At 39.3% G+C, this 18,076-nt stretch overlaps 1 protein-coding gene across 2 annotated transcripts in view; it reads right to left on the bottom strand.

Annotated features, from left to right (window-relative positions):
• Positions 1–18,076, bottom strand: part of aff2 (AF4/FMR2 family, member 2) — a 162,377-nt gene that overhangs the window by 71,966 nt on the left and 72,335 nt on the right. For both annotated transcript variants that reach the window (XM_061787648.1, XM_061787649.1), the window contains exons 3-4: positions 15,799–16,465; positions 14,576–14,964 (exon numbers count right to left, since the gene is read on the bottom strand). In XM_061787648.1, the coding sequence (XP_061643632.1) occupies positions 14,576–14,964; positions 15,799–16,465 (1,056 nt within the window). The remainder of the gene's footprint in view (positions 1–14,575; positions 14,965–15,798; positions 16,466–18,076) is intronic.

Raw genomic sequence — 18,076 nt, 5'->3', positions numbered from 1 at the left:
CAGGGCACTCCGGTTTCCTCCCACATCCCAAAAACATGCATTAATTGGAGACTCTAAATTGCCCGTAGGTGAGTGAGTGCGAATGGTTATTTGTTTGTATGTGCCCTGCGATTGGCTGGCAACCAGTTCAGGGTGTACCCCGCCTCCTGCCCGATGACAGCTGGGATAGGCTCCAGCACGCCCGCGACCCTGGTGAGGAGAAGCGGCTCAGAAAATGGATGGATGGATGGACAAAGGTGCCTCTGTTTTGGTTGGCCTTACAAAAGAAAAGTAGTATAAAGGACACATACAGAAGGCATCCCAATGGCATTGGTGTTGAGGGCAGTGAATAGGCAATGAATGATAGATTTGTGTTTGTCTGTGTGTGCGCAGCAACATTCAAGCTGAGTATATATGATTTGTTCTCTTGGCAGGAAAATGCAGCGTTTTTGATTCGTACTCTTGGCAGAATGTGTGTGCGTGTGTGGTCTCTGTGTGTGGCTCTCGGCAGGATGCCTTTTTAGCAACTAAATAAGTGCCTCTTGGAAGGGGCACGCCGGGTGGGAGTTGGAGGGTCATCAGCAGTAGAATAGAACTCAAGTTTGTATTTGTTTATTCACTCACATTCATCAACTCTGACTTCAAATAGTTCTCACTATAAAACAGATAGCATTTTCCATCAATTATTACAAAATGATTTATTCACCCTGGACTAATGGGGAAATGAGATAATTCTCAGCTAGTCAGTCAGTAGTAATCACACTGAACAATGTTTACATTTCGAATAAATGCTCAAGCAAGTGTATCGCATCTCCTTCATTAGTCCACGTGTGAGAGTATGATCAACTCGGGCAAGTAACAAAATATTGTATACTCTGTTCCCCTCAGGAGGCATCCTGATCAAGATAGTAGACTTGAATAATTTTTCCAGGTAATATAAGGTGGGCCCCCTTTTAAGACAGGCTATGAAAGAAAATACATAAACAGATTCTAAAGGGGATGTATTTACATAATTATCTTTCTTGTGTTTTAAACTGCATAGTAGACCTCCTATGGCGGTTAGAAGTTATTTTTATAAGTAAGCATCTTGTGACAATCACTTGATGAAAGAGCTGCATTAAGCAAATGGTCTCATCAAAGCAAGTTTAGAAATAAAATAAAACATAGGGATGGGCGAGGACTGGTCAAGTCGATAACGGTCTTATTTCAAGGCATTGGGTACTTGTGAAGGCTGCAGATACCAGCCACTAATACTCAAGGCAAAACAACAACAAAAAAAAAGACAAAAGAAATGACTTTAAGTCCTACTCATCAGTAGTTGGCGCTACACTGCGGAGGTTTGACAAATCAGTGAATCATCATGTGCGTCAGAAAGAAAGAAGGGTCTTTGTTGACAATTATCTGTCATTGGGTTCATTGAAATTTTATGTATCAGAAGTACCGGTGGAATCTGTACTCATACTGGTAACGCTCTGAAAAAAATGTGATATCAAACATCCCTAATAAAAAAAAATTGTGACTCTGGAGCCCCTGATGTTAATTGCCCTTAAAGACATAAAATTCTAAATTTTACCAACATTTTCTCCAAATTTGCAAAAAAAGTCAAATAACCGTCATGCAAAACATCAGCATATCTAATGTGACTTCCTTATTTTTTTGAGAGACTTCAGTATACTGTGCTTCCCATATTTATTAGACCATCATCCAATATAAAAAGCATATGCCACAGCTGCTATAACTTAGTATTGGCAACCCTTTACCAAAATTTATTTTTCTTGTATGTTTTTTCTTAATTACACTTAAAGGGTCATCGTTCATCATTTATATAATTCATTGAAATCAGAACCTTTTTCACATCTAGCAATTGAGTATAGTCCACCTTGATATTGTCAAAGACACATAATGAAATGGGGTGAAGAAGATGCACTGAACATGTGTTGGTGAGCAAGCAGATACGTCTCAGCAGAGTCAGACGTGCCAGTTGAAGCGCTCCGGCAAGCTCAGAGCTGTAAGGACAGCGTGACTTCACATGTGCGCTGTGGGAGTGTTTAAATTGTTGCCCAAAGCAGCGGTGTCGTACTTTATACATAGACATTATCAAAGGAGCACAAATGGGAATTAACTTTTGGCACACATTCTCACATTTCTTTCCCGAATCAGTTGAGCTACTGCAGCAGTCTGTTTGCTCGGCCTTGTGTCGTCAGAATGCCATATTGGCAGAGATCAAGTGCTTTTATGTAAATGCTTTTTATTAAAACATTTTGTCAAGTAACACTGGGAAAACATAGTATATAAAATATACACCAATAACAACAAAATGGTGTAAGATTTTACCCGTTATCGAAACAATTTCTTGTCTGACCGCATTATGTTTTTCCTCACCCTTTTATTTTCTTATCTTCCTCTATTTTTTTTCTTTGATCTTTCCTCTCACTTCCCCTCTACACACATTTTTAAGTCTAAATTGGGGATTTGAGGGTGTTAGAAACAGAGATACAAACCACCAGTGGCTACTCGGTAAGCTCCTAAAAAGAGAAAATGATCCAACAAGCATCCAAGTATTTTCTCAAAAACAACCCCCCTCCCTCTTAATCACCCCATTTGCTTGCCTCTACTTTTCTCTTAGGGTGTCCTCAAACTACACCTCAATTTTTGGAAGGTTGGGGGATGTTTATCAAAGGATAACAAGTCACATTATGTACTGTATATTGTATTGGGAATTAAGATGTTAGATGAAACAACATGCATCCAGTCATCCTTCATTGCATTACATGTGACTGTGTACAGTATATAAAAAAATAACAAATGCCGGTGATCATCTTGATATGCATACTTTCAACCAAACCTTTGTACTTTTGTTTCTCTGAATCAAACGACAACTATTGTTCTAACTCCAGATTGAGTTAAAATGAAAGCCTTTCATTCCCTCAGAAAGTGTTTTGCTACAGTCTACTACCAGTAATACCTTTTTGCCCCAAACTCAGAATTCTTTGGAACATTTTGGCATACAAAAAACTTACATACAGTAGTAGTACATATATTAATAAGGAGGAGGCAAATTCCCTTTCCGATAGATGTCCCAAAACCTATACACGCTGAAAAAATCGTCCCTTGAATTTACTTCATTTGAATATGTACATTGGCTGTACATGATTCAAATGTGTTAAAATAACATCTATCATTTGATATTTCTGAGGAAAAGAGGGGGAAATTAAGTCAGTTCTGTGGCCTTGTTCTGCTGTTAAGGTTAATAGGTGTTTTTAAAAGCTTTAGACCAATTGTAAATTTTAAAGCTTTGAGGGGCTCTCTATAATTTTCAACTTTAATCATGGAAGTGACAATAATGTGCACTATGGAGCCGCCAAACAACCAAAAGGACTCCACTTTCCCTAACCCTCATTGCGTGATGGGTGACGTAAGTGAAAAGAGGAATTACTGAGGACAAACTATAAAATGTTGTAATTTCATCCATGCGTTCTTGTCGTATTTATTTCAATCACGTTTACGACAACAGTGAGAATCACTTAAGAGGCAAAATTTTGGTTGATGCATAAATTCACTGCCCACAGTAGTCTTTTTTAAATGTGATGTTGCCATTTTATTTTCTTATGGCGTAAATTAGGGCTTACCAAAATAACCATTATGATGTTTTCTCATAAAAACATCAACAAAACAAAATAATGCTCCAAATGTTATGTTTTGTAGCATAACTTAATTATTAAATTCATTATAATTTAATCGAAACTCTGCGCCTCTTCTCCATAGGATTTTTTTCTTTTCTTTTGCTTCTGTACTCTTGAGTGTCTTCCCATAGAGTCTACAGTGACTTTTTTTTTTAAACACGATGTCACCACAGATGACAATATGTGATGTTTATGCTTTGTTCCAGTTTACATATATCATATTTGAATAAATCATTTATTTATGCATTCATGTATGCAACTTTTGTTTGAAAACACCAGCCAAAAAAAACAAAAAACAAAAAAAAACTTTTTTTCGCAAGTTTGACTTCAAACACTCATGTAATCAAAACGTAGTTACAGTATTCTTGTTAGCGTAGCATACACAGAAAGTCATTAAACCTGTTTTCCGGGTTTGGTCACGTGATGTTCTGCATATAGCGGATTAAAAGAGCAGATACTAATTTGTTAGGAAGAGCCAATTAAATTTTTGTTTCTAAAATGTAATAGATACACAATGACACAATGCCTGGCTTTTTAACATGAGAACATACAGGATGTCACTCTCTTGCAAAACAATGTCAATATGTAGCGGTAGTAGTTGACTTTCGGGACCTCTCTTCAGGGGATACCATATCCAGTCACTCGCATGGTTTGTCTGGCGCAGGTTTTACGCCAGACAATTAATCGGGCGTGGAACTAGCACTACAGCTCCAGTGGCATGGTGTTGGCAGTACTGGTAGGGAATCAAACCCACACCGTTTTCATGAAAGGCAGCAGCATGCATCATATGACACTGAGGTGAAACATAATATGAAGTAATCACATCATATGAAAGCACATATTCAATTGAATTTGAAGATATCCAGTCATACTGCCTTCCACGTTACTGTATTTCGTGTAGTCATTACAAGAGTAAAACAATAGACTGTTGTCTTTATTATTCACTCCCTTCTCCTCTCCTCTAACTATCTATCTCATCTCCCTTTTTTAAATTCACTCCTTCTCCCCTCTCTCTCTTTTTTATATTCATAGGATTTTAAAATGTCTGTAATAGCCCTGCTAGATCAAAACACTCCTTCTCCCACTGTGTGCATGTGTGTGTGCTTTTTTTCCATGTTGTGTGTGTGGGTGTGTGCGCGTGTGTGTGCGTGATTTGCATATCACAGCTATGCTCTGATTGGCAAACTGGCAACGCCGAGTCCAGCGGGGCATATTTTTTAAGAGGCCCTACCACACACACAAAGTCGGGAGCAGCCACTGGTCTGTATCGGAACCTAATGAATAATATGAAAGAACTAGTAGTAGGGGTTCTCCATGAATTGTCCTGTAATGCCAAGCGCAATAAAAAAAATTATAACCATCTTTTTATGGGCACCAGACATAAGCTGTTATGAAATAGTCTGATATTTTATTAGCCGTTTGGTCTAGGTTTTATTGTCTCGAATGAAGTCGCCTTGTAATGTATCATATTTGACCAGTCAAGATTATCAAATATGATGTTTTACTACCTTAATATCCAAGGGAATTGACATTAATAGATTCAAAGTGTGTAATCTATCATAACATAAATTAGTTATCAGCAATTTGATTGATGCACCATTGTTATAAATTTGAATCAAAAAGAGAAAATATAATCCTAAAAATTAGGTCAACCATAGAGTAAATCATTGGAAAACTACAAGGATGTGCATGGGGAAACACGATGCAAAAAGTCTGAAACCTACAAATTTGTATGCTAACAAGTGAGCTCTCACAGGCTTCAATTTCAATCCCACGTGGGGCACAATATGTGCACAATGTTGATCCATCCACATAAAATGAGGTTGGAGGACACAATTTAACCCTTATACTTGGCCCAAAGGCTAAGACTGAACACAATCCTCCAGATTGGGATAGTATGCGCCTCACACTCCCACACTGACCCTACGTTTCTTGGTGAAGGTCTCCAGAGACTTACTTACATCATCTGCAAGGAAGTAGCCTTCTAATTTACAAGCAAGTAGACAAATGAACAAAAATATAATGTTCCACAAGGTTTTGTCTTTCAATGTGTATAATTCCTAAAAGAAGACTTTTGAATCTCCAACTGTGTCACCTCCTACTATATATAACTGCAATTTTTAACACAAATTTCAAAACTTTCATCACTTATTTACAGTCCATCATCTTACTCTGATATGAAATATGAGGTTATATATTGCATCAAAAAAGGCCACTTTTTGGGCTGATGTTTACATACTGTCATTCATCAAAAACAATAACATACAGAACATTAGATTTACAGTATGATGTAGATTGCTTCCTCTCTTCAGATATATTGAGCTGCAGGAGACCTGTAGTGAAAGTGTAAAAATTACTGCTCTGACCCCTAGACCACCATCACCCGGAGCTGCAGTGTGTCGAGTGCTCGGCCCTGCCTCTCCTCGAACCAGCGACCTCTTATTCAGCACTGTGATAACAGTCGCTTTATCTGAGCAGCCTCCAAACCAAAGGATGTGAAATGGAGTTTTAGTTGAGATGACAGCTCTCTGAGGGCCAATAATACACACCTTCAGACTCTCAGTGAAGGCAGAAATCAATGCTGATCATTGCAGATAATCCACTGCTGTAATGGTAATCCCCAAGTTCAACAGTTAGTCAGTCACACAGCGTACAGTATGCTAAATAACAGCTGTCATGTACCACCCTTGTGTGTCAAGGAAACAGAAATAAAATGAGACATGCTGTCTCCATTCTTGCTGCTTGTGCATCTCTACAATACATGACACAATACAACTGTGTTGTTATACTGAAGGAGCAGCCTCGCCAGTTTATGTTGTATGAGCTGTTTATATTTGAATATGCAACTTTTACACATTGTCAATGGCCTGCAAGGACCCACTGAGGATTCCATACACTGAACTGCATTATTTGTTTGCCCTAACAAAAGTCCATGTTTTAGTATACACATAATGAAGCATAGACAAAAAATCTTTTTTTTTTTAAATCCAGATGATATACAGCTGTGGTGCCCATATACAGATAAATGGCGATATAATGAATCATTTCACGTGTGTGCGTGTATTTTTGTGTATGTCTTGGTCGTGACTTGACAGCCTGAGGGGAATTATGCAAATGAGCCCAGCTGTTTGCTGCATTGGCAGACACTGCTGCAAGTGAGAGAATAGCATGTCCTCAATATTCCCCTGCTGTCACAATGCCGCGACTATTCAGTGAAGGCATCTCAAAATACATTAATTTCATACTCAGGGTTCTCCATATGTTTTACTCAGAGTTTTGTTGAGTATCCATTTGTGTTGTTACAGTAATGAACAGTAAAAAGGGTCTGTTTAAGTTCTCTTCCTTACAGAGGGAGTTTTCCTTGTTCTGTATATAAAGTGCCTTGAGATAACTTTTTTAGTGAATTGGCAGTATCTTAATACAAATGACTTAAACATTTGTTGACTTCTATAAATGGGGTATTTCATGCCAAAGATCTCTGACTGTAATTCATGTGTTGACAAAACATTTCTGACTGACACCATGAATTTCACACACATTATGAAACCTCAAAGCTCTTCTTCCACACACTCACATGGACTTAATTATTTAACCCCTAGCCACACATTTAAAATCTTTACAGCTATATATATAGACGGGTTGGTTTATTTGGGAAAGAATTGATGCTGTATTATCATTACATTTATTTATGTAGAAGCTTGCATTAAATTACTTTTGTTATTGGATAATTAATGCCATTATAACTGATTGCATTATGTTTTGGGAGAGAAAGTTAGTTTCCTGTTGCTAATAACACAGTCGCCACTTAAAAGGAATTATGAGCTCAGTGGACAGAAAGAGCTGCAGCCTGGCTGGTGAAGGTTTTAATAGCACACAGCAAGTTTATCTGAGCTTTTCAAAGATAAGAGCGGCGGGAGTGAATTAAAACAGTAAAGTTGTAGCCCACAGAACAGTCAGCTGGCACATGATAAAACATTCTGTAGAGCTGCAGAGTGTGGCTGATATCTCTCAGTAGGCTGGCCTCTTAAAGTGACCTCTTTCACATTACACAAACTCATTTGATCCACCGCTAACATAAAAATATTGATCACTCTAGCCAGCAGACTGTTACGGAGAGCAAAATCTAACATCTGCAGTTTCATCACTGCTGCTACAAGCCACAGCGTAATCATTTTAATGAAGGGAAATAATCATCTGTCAATAAATCAGAGCAGGATGATATAAATTGCTGCCGCAATGTGCTTGGTAAAACAATGGAAATATTTGTTTTCAAGAAGACAGTATTTAAGAAGTTACATTTTATGAAAATGTATAAAGCTTATGCCACTTTAAGAATAGTTCACATTGCTTTGCATCACAGGCTGGATCTGAAGGCTAAGTTTACTTAGAAAGCAGCACTCTAACTATTGAATCTGAGTTGCATTATTTACTTTATAGTTAATAAATAAAACCATATTTTAATTTACAGGCCTCTATTTTCGTAGAGAGCGGATCTGTGGCAGGGCACAATTTTGATTCAGATTTCCGTGCAAGCCCAAGGCTCACTGCGCGTGTTAGTCAATTTGGCGGACCGGTCAGCGCCAAGATGGGCGTTCCGGCAGGCGAGGGTGTGTCAAGTGACAATTTGGTGGCTGAAAGTCAATCTAAACTTATGCCTGCTCAGATCACAAGGTAGACCCTTGGTCTAACGCGATTTCGGTGAATTTGATCGGCGCACAGGCAGACAGATGACTAAGGTCCCTAGACATATTTAAGTAACCAGCAGTTATCACCAGCTCACTATTTAAACTCTTATTTAATAAGGGTACCCACTCACATTGTCTGTTGCCACATCATGGCCTCCACTTACGCAGGGATCACTCCGATTACGCATCGTCCTCTTCCACAAAGATAATGGTGACAATGTCTTCGTTGAGACTGTCAGTTGCGCCGCATTTAAAGGGAATGAGAGGAGCCGCGACGGCACGGTGGCCGACTGGTTAGAGCGTTAGCCTCACAGTTCTGAGGACCCGGGTTCAATCCCCGGTCCCGCCTGTGTGGAGTTTGCATGTTCTCCCCGTGCCTGCGTGGGTTTTCTCCGGGCACTCCGGTTTCCTCCCACATCCCAAAAACATGCATTAATTGGTGACTCTAAATTGCCCGTAGGTGTGAGTGCGAATGGTTGTTTGTTTGTATGTGCCCTGTGATTGGCTGGCAACCAGTTCAGGATGTACCCCGCCTCCTGCCCGATGACAGCTGGGATAGGCTCCAGCACGCCCGCGACCCTAGTGAGGAGAAGCGGCTCAGAAAATGGATGGATGGATGGAGAGGAGCTGCTTTATTAGCGGCGAATGAAGTCCGCTGTAAAGACACACAGTAGTCTTGCACATCTGTAAGTCCACTGGGCTGCATTGGTCTAGGAAATTACCAACACCGGTCTTACCTGCCCCTGACGAAAATAGGGCCCAAAGTGTGTAAATACGTTTTTTAAAGGATATTTCATTTCTAATCCTGCCAACTGTTGCTTAACATTATCAACGCGTCTCAATGACATTTCCTCCAGTTGTTCATAATGTCCATTTCTTTTACAACGCGTAATGCAATCATTTATTTCCCTTTGAGATTACATCTTGACTTGCATTCTTTCAACTGCTATCAATCGATCATTCAGTCTTTTCGGTTGCAAATGAAATTGCTTGCCGCCAAAAAACTAATAAAATAAAAAGTAATAAAACATGCCTTGGACTGGATTTCCCCTTCAACGTACAGTACATGTCATAATTTCAGAACTTGTGTTTCTCTTTACATCCCGCCTTCCCACTTTATACAATACTTTCTACTAATATTGTCTGTCATGTGTGTGTGTATGTGTGTGTGTGTTGGGGGTGGGGGGGTGGTAGGCCCAAACATTGAATAGAAACAATTATTAGGCCAAAAGGCATCTTCTGGAAATAGTATAGAACTGAAAGTAAAGGGTAAATAAACAAAGACATTGACATGATGAAGACTTAACCAAGCTGTTATTACACGTCAGTCTTGATCAGAGTCAATTTTCTTTGATCACACTCAAGTGTGATATGAGGGCTTTTTCATTCAAAAAGGCATAAATGGAAGTCTTCTCTGTGAGCAGAATATATTTTGTTGGCGTAGCCTTATGCTGATTACTGACTGGAGGTCTTAGTCCATCCTGCTTCTTATTTACCGCTACATTAGTGGTGAGGCGGCGTGTGTGCGTTTACACATGACCGACAGAAATGCCACAGTGGGTCTTCAAATCAGTGTGAAATTACATCAGCTCTATTCTTTGAACTACTTTGAAATGAAACCTGCCACAGCACTGTTGGAAAATGTCACCTGTCAGCTCAGAGTTTACCTTCTTGCCGCTTCGTTCATAGGTCTAAATATGCTTGAGTGTTGTTTACCTGTGTATTTCAGACAAATGTCACTAACAGAGCAGTGATTTCACATTAAGTGTTTCACTGAAGCATCAATAATGTCTTTGACAGCCTCTTTCATCTCTCCTGGTTTAAGAGATATTGCCTTTCTTTGCTAATTTGAAATTAATGATGAGAAGAATTATTTGGAAGGTATTTTAATTACCTAGGCCGACAAGATGTATTCATCTGTGCAGTTTTGTTTGATTTCGTACTATCTTAACAGAATTTTAAAACATGTAATGTTATTATTTAAGGTTATTCAAGGATGATGCCATTCAAATAACATTAAGATCTAAAAATCTAAAAAATATTCTCAAATCCAAAATAATGTCTTGTCTCTGGTTTTAACTAAAGTTGCCATGTGTGATAAGAAAAAAAAAAAAAAAAAAAAAAAATTAATGTTCCCTCGGAAGAAACGACGGGAGGCCAAAATTTTTTATTTTGGTTACTAACCATTACTATTGTGTTAACATTACTAGTGTTAACACAATGTATTTGCTAGTGTTAACACAGTCTACAATAAGCATTAGTCAACACGTACATATCCATAATAGATCATTTTACTTAACGTGACAGTTGTAATCTGTACTCTTTTGTATAGAGCAACAACTTGACACTATACCTCCTCTAACTTTCAGTAGTATTTTTAGATCTTTCAGCTCATTGATTCAATTTAACAATCGTTTCTTCACGCTTTGTTTGCCTCCTGCTCCCATCAGCCTCACATGGAAGACTGTGTTAGCAGCTAGCCGCTGAGGAAAGCAGAGCAATTAAATCCAGATATTTCCCTCAGGAGATGGTGGAAACCAAATCAGGTCTTATATTCACCAGGCGGATGCAAAATTGACTACCATGAACATTATGTTGCTCTGTGCCTTCTGGAGGAATAAGTGCCCTTCTGTGTGCTTACACGTTTACCTTAAATAGAATAGAAAATAGACAAGCTATTATTGCCACACAGTGTACTACTAAATTGTATATACAGTAGATTCATACAATTTTTTATTGATGTTATATCCAGTAATACTGTGAGTCACAGTATAATTTACTGTTTAATTCCCGACCGTACATGACTATATTTGAACTTTTAATAAGGGTATATCATTTCTGCTAATTGATATAGCCAAGTAGCAAGGAGGTTTCATTCAACCTCACTCATCAAAATGTCCACCTGGATTTATTATACTAATAAAATGTATTTTCTTGTACATCATTTCCATGACTACTGTTTTACTTGTTAACAGCATATTAAATATTGTACTATGGAATTATACTATACCATGAACATTCTAAGCATATTCAGATTCTAATTCCATGCAGCGGCTCATGTTGTTGACCAAATGTGTGCGTGCGTGTGTGTGTGTTTGTGTGTGCATGTCTGCGTGCACGTGTGTGCGCACGTATGTGTATCGTATGTATGTGTCTGGTAGTAGGTTTATCTGGGAGTAGATTTAAGTCTACTGTAACCGTGTGACAAAAGTATCAATAATGTTATTAGTCTTCCCTCGCTTATACTCACATATGCAAGTGTGCACGCACAGATACGCACGCGCACACACCTCTGGGAGTAAAAGGCACAAATCGATAATTCCATAGTGCTAACAGAAAGCTTCCACAGCAGTTTAAAGGCTTACATGCACACGCGCGCACACACACATGCACACACACACACACATACTGAGCTGTAAGACCAATATTGAGTATCTTAAACTATTTCAACACAGCTGAACTAATTTGAAAACTGTTACATGCAAAATTAATGATGGTGATTTACTAGTCTGTACTTGTAGTCTTTAGGGGTTGTTTTGTTGAATGTGCTCACGCGGCTGGTGTTGGTGCTTATGTTTGAAGCCAACTGTGAGGTTGTCAAAGTCTGGACCTAAGTAATTGTTTCTCCCTGAGATAGACGTTTGCAATATGTGTGTATATGGATAAATAGATGTTTATATTGTGTCTAAGTGTGAATTGACAAACAGCTTCTCATAATGTGAAGGTGAATGAACAGATGTTTACATAAATGTGTATATGTGAATAAAAAAAGTCACAATGTGACAAATTGATCTACACAATAGGAAATACTATACCAGCCACATCCGTTTGTGTTGAAAGCAACTGTCGATGTCTGCCGACCACCTGTATTTAAACCACCATCACCAGATAAAACTTCCATGAAAGAAATGTTTGCCAAAGTTGTATTTATAGTAATATACCAAGGTTCAACCATTGTTTTTTTTAGTCACAATGAAAACAAATTTGATTCAATTTAGATTAAAATATATAACACGACAAGAAATTTCCTGTGTATGCATCAATGTTTCTTGGGAAAACAACAACTACAAATCTTCAGCCTTTGGACCTTTGATCACAATGTTGCCATGGTTAGGGTTTGTCTCCTAAAATCTTTTTTTTTTCTTTTAATGGAGAGAAATGTAAAAGTTGTTAACAGCATGCGTGGATGTGGGTGAAAAACTGTAAAAGAAGCATCTTGTATTTGATTGGTTCCAGTTGTTGTCATTATACTCCTCTATGGGAAAGTCTCGAGAATAAAGTATATTTTAAGTCCTCTGTCTCCCCACATCAGACTGGCTATCTACTTCTCAGTGCCATATGCTCCAAGCTCCATCTCGGGCTCATTTAGAAAGCAACGCATGCACACACCAGCTCCATCAAAGCAAGGGAACAGCTGGTACGTTCGATAGGGACGACTACTCTTCTGTCACATAGTACACAAGCACACACACATGCACACAAACACACACACACACACACAGCACAGAGCTGGATGTTTCATGCTGTTTTGAAAAGGCAAGTGAGGGAGATAAAGATGGAGAGCAGGCTGAAGTAAGAGAGTCAGAGAGAGCAGATTGGAAGGAGTTTGGTATGGTCCAATTTATTTGACAATACAATTGTGTCCTATTATATTCAATCTGTACCCGCCACGTATAAGTACCAGAAGTACAACTCAATTTGAACAAGAACAAGACCTGCATGACTTATGAGCTGCTAGTTTTACTGCTGAACTTAAGCATGGGAGTATCTCCAGGGAGGAGAATGCACTTTGAGGAAATCATTGATTAGCAGCTATTGTTTAGCAAAACTCTCTAAGTATGGTCATCTGACTGGAGGAGAGTTTTTTTTTTTTTTTTTTTTTTTAAATAAATGAATCTGCTCTCTTTTTTGGAAAAAAGTAGTATCTGTTTGACCAAGATTGGTCTTATTGGAATAAAGAGACAGACTCGCCATGAAATGACTTTCCTCAACTTGAGAAACACCCCAGATCCATCCTAAATAGTTCTATTTATTTTTCATAAATATTATACTGAACATCAAGTCAAGTAATTAATAACAAAACTATTGTCATCTCGCCTAAGGGAATGTTTTTGGCTACCTGCATGAAATAGGAGCATTCAACTAAGCGTGTTTTCGTCAATGCCCACTGCATTGCCACGAGATGGCAAACCGCGCTGGCGGCCCCTCAGCACATACACAATGAATGGGAAAGTCGAGGGCGGCATTCGTATTGCCAAGTGAGGTGCGAAAAGGCCTTAAGTCATGGCTTCCTGTGAGTATATCGTCTTTGTGTTCAACTAAACAGCCCAATCATTCATTGTGAGTAAGTCAATTTGAGAGCATCATTATTTCAGTATTTTTGTTTGGTGGTGTCCCGTGAGAAATCCCATGCACCCTCAAGGACCGTGCTGAGGGTGTAGAACTAGTCTACTGCTCCACTGCCAGGACAAAAACCAGACTGCTCCTCCTGAATCTGCAATTCTACTTTCCGATGGACCCTCCTCTCTAGAACACCCAAATAGACCTTACCAGGGAGGCTGAGGAGTGTGATCCCCCTGTAGTTGGAAAATACCCTCCAGTCCCCCTTCTTAAAAAGGGGGACCACCACCCCAGTCTGCCAGTCAAGAGGAACTTTCCCCAATGTCCACGCAATGTTGCACATGCGTGTCAGCAAGACAGCCCCACAACATCCAGAGCCTTCAGGAACTCCAGGCGAATCGCATCCACCCCGGGGCCCTGCCACTGAGGAGATTTTTAACCGCCTCGGTGACCTCAACCCCAGAGACAGGAGAGCCCACCTCAGAGTCCCCAGACACTGTTTACTCATAGGAATCACATCAATAACAGTTATCACAATATATTAAAATTTTTTTACCATAAATTATTGTCTGAGCATATGTCCAATTACTAATAAAACTGCTAACAAAACACATTTTTGAGAAGGTTGACAGAATGTGGGGGCGGTTATAGATACACATACAGTATATTATTTCTTCTTTTATTTATTTATTTATTTTTGGTAAGTATAATACACCACTGAATCAATATTTTGTCCCACCTCTCATACCTTGATCATTCATTAGTATCCACCAGACTATCATTGATATAAAAGCATAATAAAACAAAGGCCATTGGTCATGTAGCCACTGATTTCCCAGTTACTGTTCCAAAATTCGGTTCAGTATATCCATTCTGTGATTGACTTACCTCCGCAGTGTGGCTCAGACTCAGTTTTGGCAGTTTATTCTTCATGTTCCCAGAGTTTCCACCATACGTTTGAGCACAGTTGAACCCCTCTGGGGCCACCAGAAGTGGTTTTAATTGAGGAGAGTCAATGGGTGCCTGGTCCTGGCCATCCATTGGGCGAACATAGGCTGTTGGCTTCTGCTGCACTGCAATCGGCTTCCCTGATAGGCCACCAAGTGGGAATGTAGATGTGGGAGTGGTTAGACCAGGTACAGGTGTTGACAAAAGTGATGTGGAAGCCAGCGGGGACGAGGATGAGGAGAGGTGAGAGCTTGGTTCAATTTCTAGTGGGGAGCCTGACGACTTGCAATGACCTGCCTCCATGGTAGAAGATCGATAATTTCCACTATCTGTGAGTGAGTAAGAAAGACAAAACAAAAAAATGACCAAAACAACCCCAGTTCTTGGAGAATATTGAGATATTCTGTGCTTTCTAAATCAAATCATACATCCGAAGGATTGTACCGAAATTGAATAATTAATGATTGAACACAAATATTTGTGAGCAATAGCACAGAGTAATTGTTTTTCTTCATCCACTCATGTTGCCCACAACACTTAGAAACTAAAGAAGACAAAGTGCTCTCTCTAGAGTTTGAACACATGACAAATTCTCGAGAAATGTTCAGTGGCAGAAACTTTTTGGGAAGATTTGACAGTGCCGAGCTTGTGGCTTTTGCCTTGTTTCAGTCTTCCGGCTAAACTGTACAATCAAACTGGTATTGCAACTTAATAGAGGGTTCTACCAACCCCTCTTTGAACTTCAAAGAAGATATGGGAATAGGTATTGTAAGATTTCCCAAAATGTCAAACTAGTCCAAACATTGTTGAAAGACCACATATAATCTGTAACCTCAACTCAACTTAATAGAGCACTTTAAAAACAAAACAACGGCAGTCTTGACAGCTCCACTCTTAGGGAGCTACAAAGTACATCATTACCTCAGTCAGCATGTATTCTTCATTTCTGTTTCATCTTTGCACCAACGGACTGCACTACCATTGGCTGTTACTTATGTCAATGATAATTATGGTGACACCTCAGCTACAATGTTGTGTAGTTGGTTATTTCTTGTTATTGTCTTATTTCCTGAGTTAGGTTGCTGATAAAATTTGTAAACTCTGAATATTATAAGGTTTGGATTACAGGTGGTGGGGGGGGGGTAAACTACTGTCAGACTTACCTAAGAGAGGAAGAGTTTTTGTGGGGTGTGAAGAATGTCGTCTCCCAGAGGAGGTGGAGGAAGAGGAGGATGAAGATGAAGAAGAAGGGCTTAAATCTCTTTTCAGACCTAATTCATCTTTCAGTGAGCTGAAAAGCTCATCATGCCTTTGGAGTTGCTGTTCTTCAAACATCGACACTTTCCCCCTTTCATTTGCAGCTCCTGGAGCCTGACCTTGGCCTTGCTCCAACCCCAGATGGAGGCCTGTTGCCGGGGTGCTCTGTGTATGGCCTCCTTTTGCCCTCTCTGTGGAGCTCCTGGACTTTTTGGAATTCTGATGTGGCAATGTCTGCACACTCGATGACGTTGTTGTTGATGCAGGAGGTTGCATGGAATTTGAGGATGCCAAGGACGCATTCGCAATCTTTTTTCCCCCACCTCCTTCCACTCCTCCCCCCTCCACTCCTGGGCCTCCATTCAGGGTCTCATTGAAAAGATGGGACTCCATTGTGGCTCTCTCGTCTGCTGAAGTGGTTGCTGTTTGCATGGTGTTGTTGTTGGCACTGCTGCCTTTGGGGATTCCCACTAAGTGGCTCTGGTTTGAATGGCTGGTTAACAGGTCTTTCATTTCTTCATAGGAGCCAAGCGTGTTCTGGACCCGACTCGCCAATGCATCACCTTTATTAGTCTGAAAGAAAGGTGGAAGAGACAGTATGAAAGAAAAGTGACAGACAGGAGTATTAATTAAGATTCCATCTTTCTCTTTTACTTCTAATTACGTGATGAAAAGCCCTCTTTACTCATTCAGAGAGGAACAGGAAGAGATGAATTGGTTGACCACTGACCAGGCACCCGGACAAGATGATTAATTAAACACATGCCGTCCTTAAGAGGGTCCAGTCCAGGCTGGAGCAGTAAAACTAATGGAGCAGGAATCATTATTAGCCTGACCTCACGTTCTCAAGCAATCATCGTGAGAAGGACAGTCTGGCTTCTACTGATTTATGATCCAAAACCTCCTTCAGATGTTATGTGCTCACGCTGAGATGCTCCCCGGAATAGTTAAGAGTCTTTGACAGGTTCTTTAATGATGAAACCACACCATTTCATCATCTGCCGTATCAGCTGGAGAATTTTTAAGAAAGACAAAGATGTAAAGGGTACAGTACTTGTTCCATAATCCCTTCATGTGTCTTTTCAATCCCGTGTTGAATACATCTATGGTATCTGTTGATAATTATGTCGTATGACGACATGGAGAAATGGAAGCCAAAAAAGGAATAAAAAAATAAAACAAAAAAGTAGTTGAAAAAGAAACGAGGCTCTGTCTTGGGTGTCACTTATTTTTTTTTTTTTGCTCAACAAATGGCCCAATGCACTGTATAATGTACTCCCTTAAATAATTCACTAGAATTGTGTTTTGTGTGTTTGTCATTTTTTTTTTCTGTCAATAATCAAATACAGTAATAACGGACATTGATCCACGGAGAGGTCTGATTGCAGAGCAGGGAATTCAACACGTGTTTTATAAACCTTGCAGGCTTGAAGATTATCTCCACCATTGATTTTCTTTAACTGAATACAATTGAACCATTATTGGATGATAATTACTCCTATTACTATTACACTTCCGTCATGGAAGGTTTAAGCTCTGCTAAAAGTCACTGACCACTAAACTACCGTTTAACTACACACCAGTTACGGTGTGATTTATTTTGTGAATTATTTCACTGACTTAGTCAATTCATTGTCCAATAAATGACACACAGTGGTGAGACATTCAAAAAGCCAATTCTGTCGAACTCTTTAAATTTTAAATCTCCCCTGCGAACCCTGTGTCAGTTAAAGTGATGAATGGAGCAAATAAAAAAATAAAATGTGTGAGTTTAAAATAAATCAATAAGCAAATGAGGCTATTAAATTAACAAAATCGCTTTACAGCTGATAGAAGACACCACATACAGGAAGAGGAAGTACTCATCTATGGATTTATAATCTCAGATGAGACAAATGTAATGTAATTTGCGATTGATTTGTAATTTTTCTAATTGGCACATAAAGCTAGGCACCCTTACCGCAGATTCTAGTAGCAACACTGGAGGATTTGCTCAGCACGTCTGCCTCACATTAAAGGTTCTGAGTTCAAATTCTGGCTTGGAACTTTTGGTGTAGAGTTTATATGTTCTCTAGGTACTAGAGGTTCCTCCCACATTCCAAAAACATGCACGTTAGTTAATTGAAGACTAAATTATAAACGTGAGTGGTGATGGTTGTTTGTCTATAGGAGCATAAAATATTA

Source organism: Phyllopteryx taeniolatus, chromosome 10 (assembly GCF_024500385.1).
Source record: "Phyllopteryx taeniolatus isolate TA_2022b chromosome 10, UOR_Ptae_1.2, whole genome shotgun sequence".
In the NCBI taxonomy this organism is placed as follows: Eukaryota; Metazoa; Chordata; class Actinopteri; order Syngnathiformes; family Syngnathidae; genus Phyllopteryx; species Phyllopteryx taeniolatus.
Note: the sequence above shows the minus strand (reverse complement) of the source record. Positions and strands in the feature narration are given on the sequence as shown.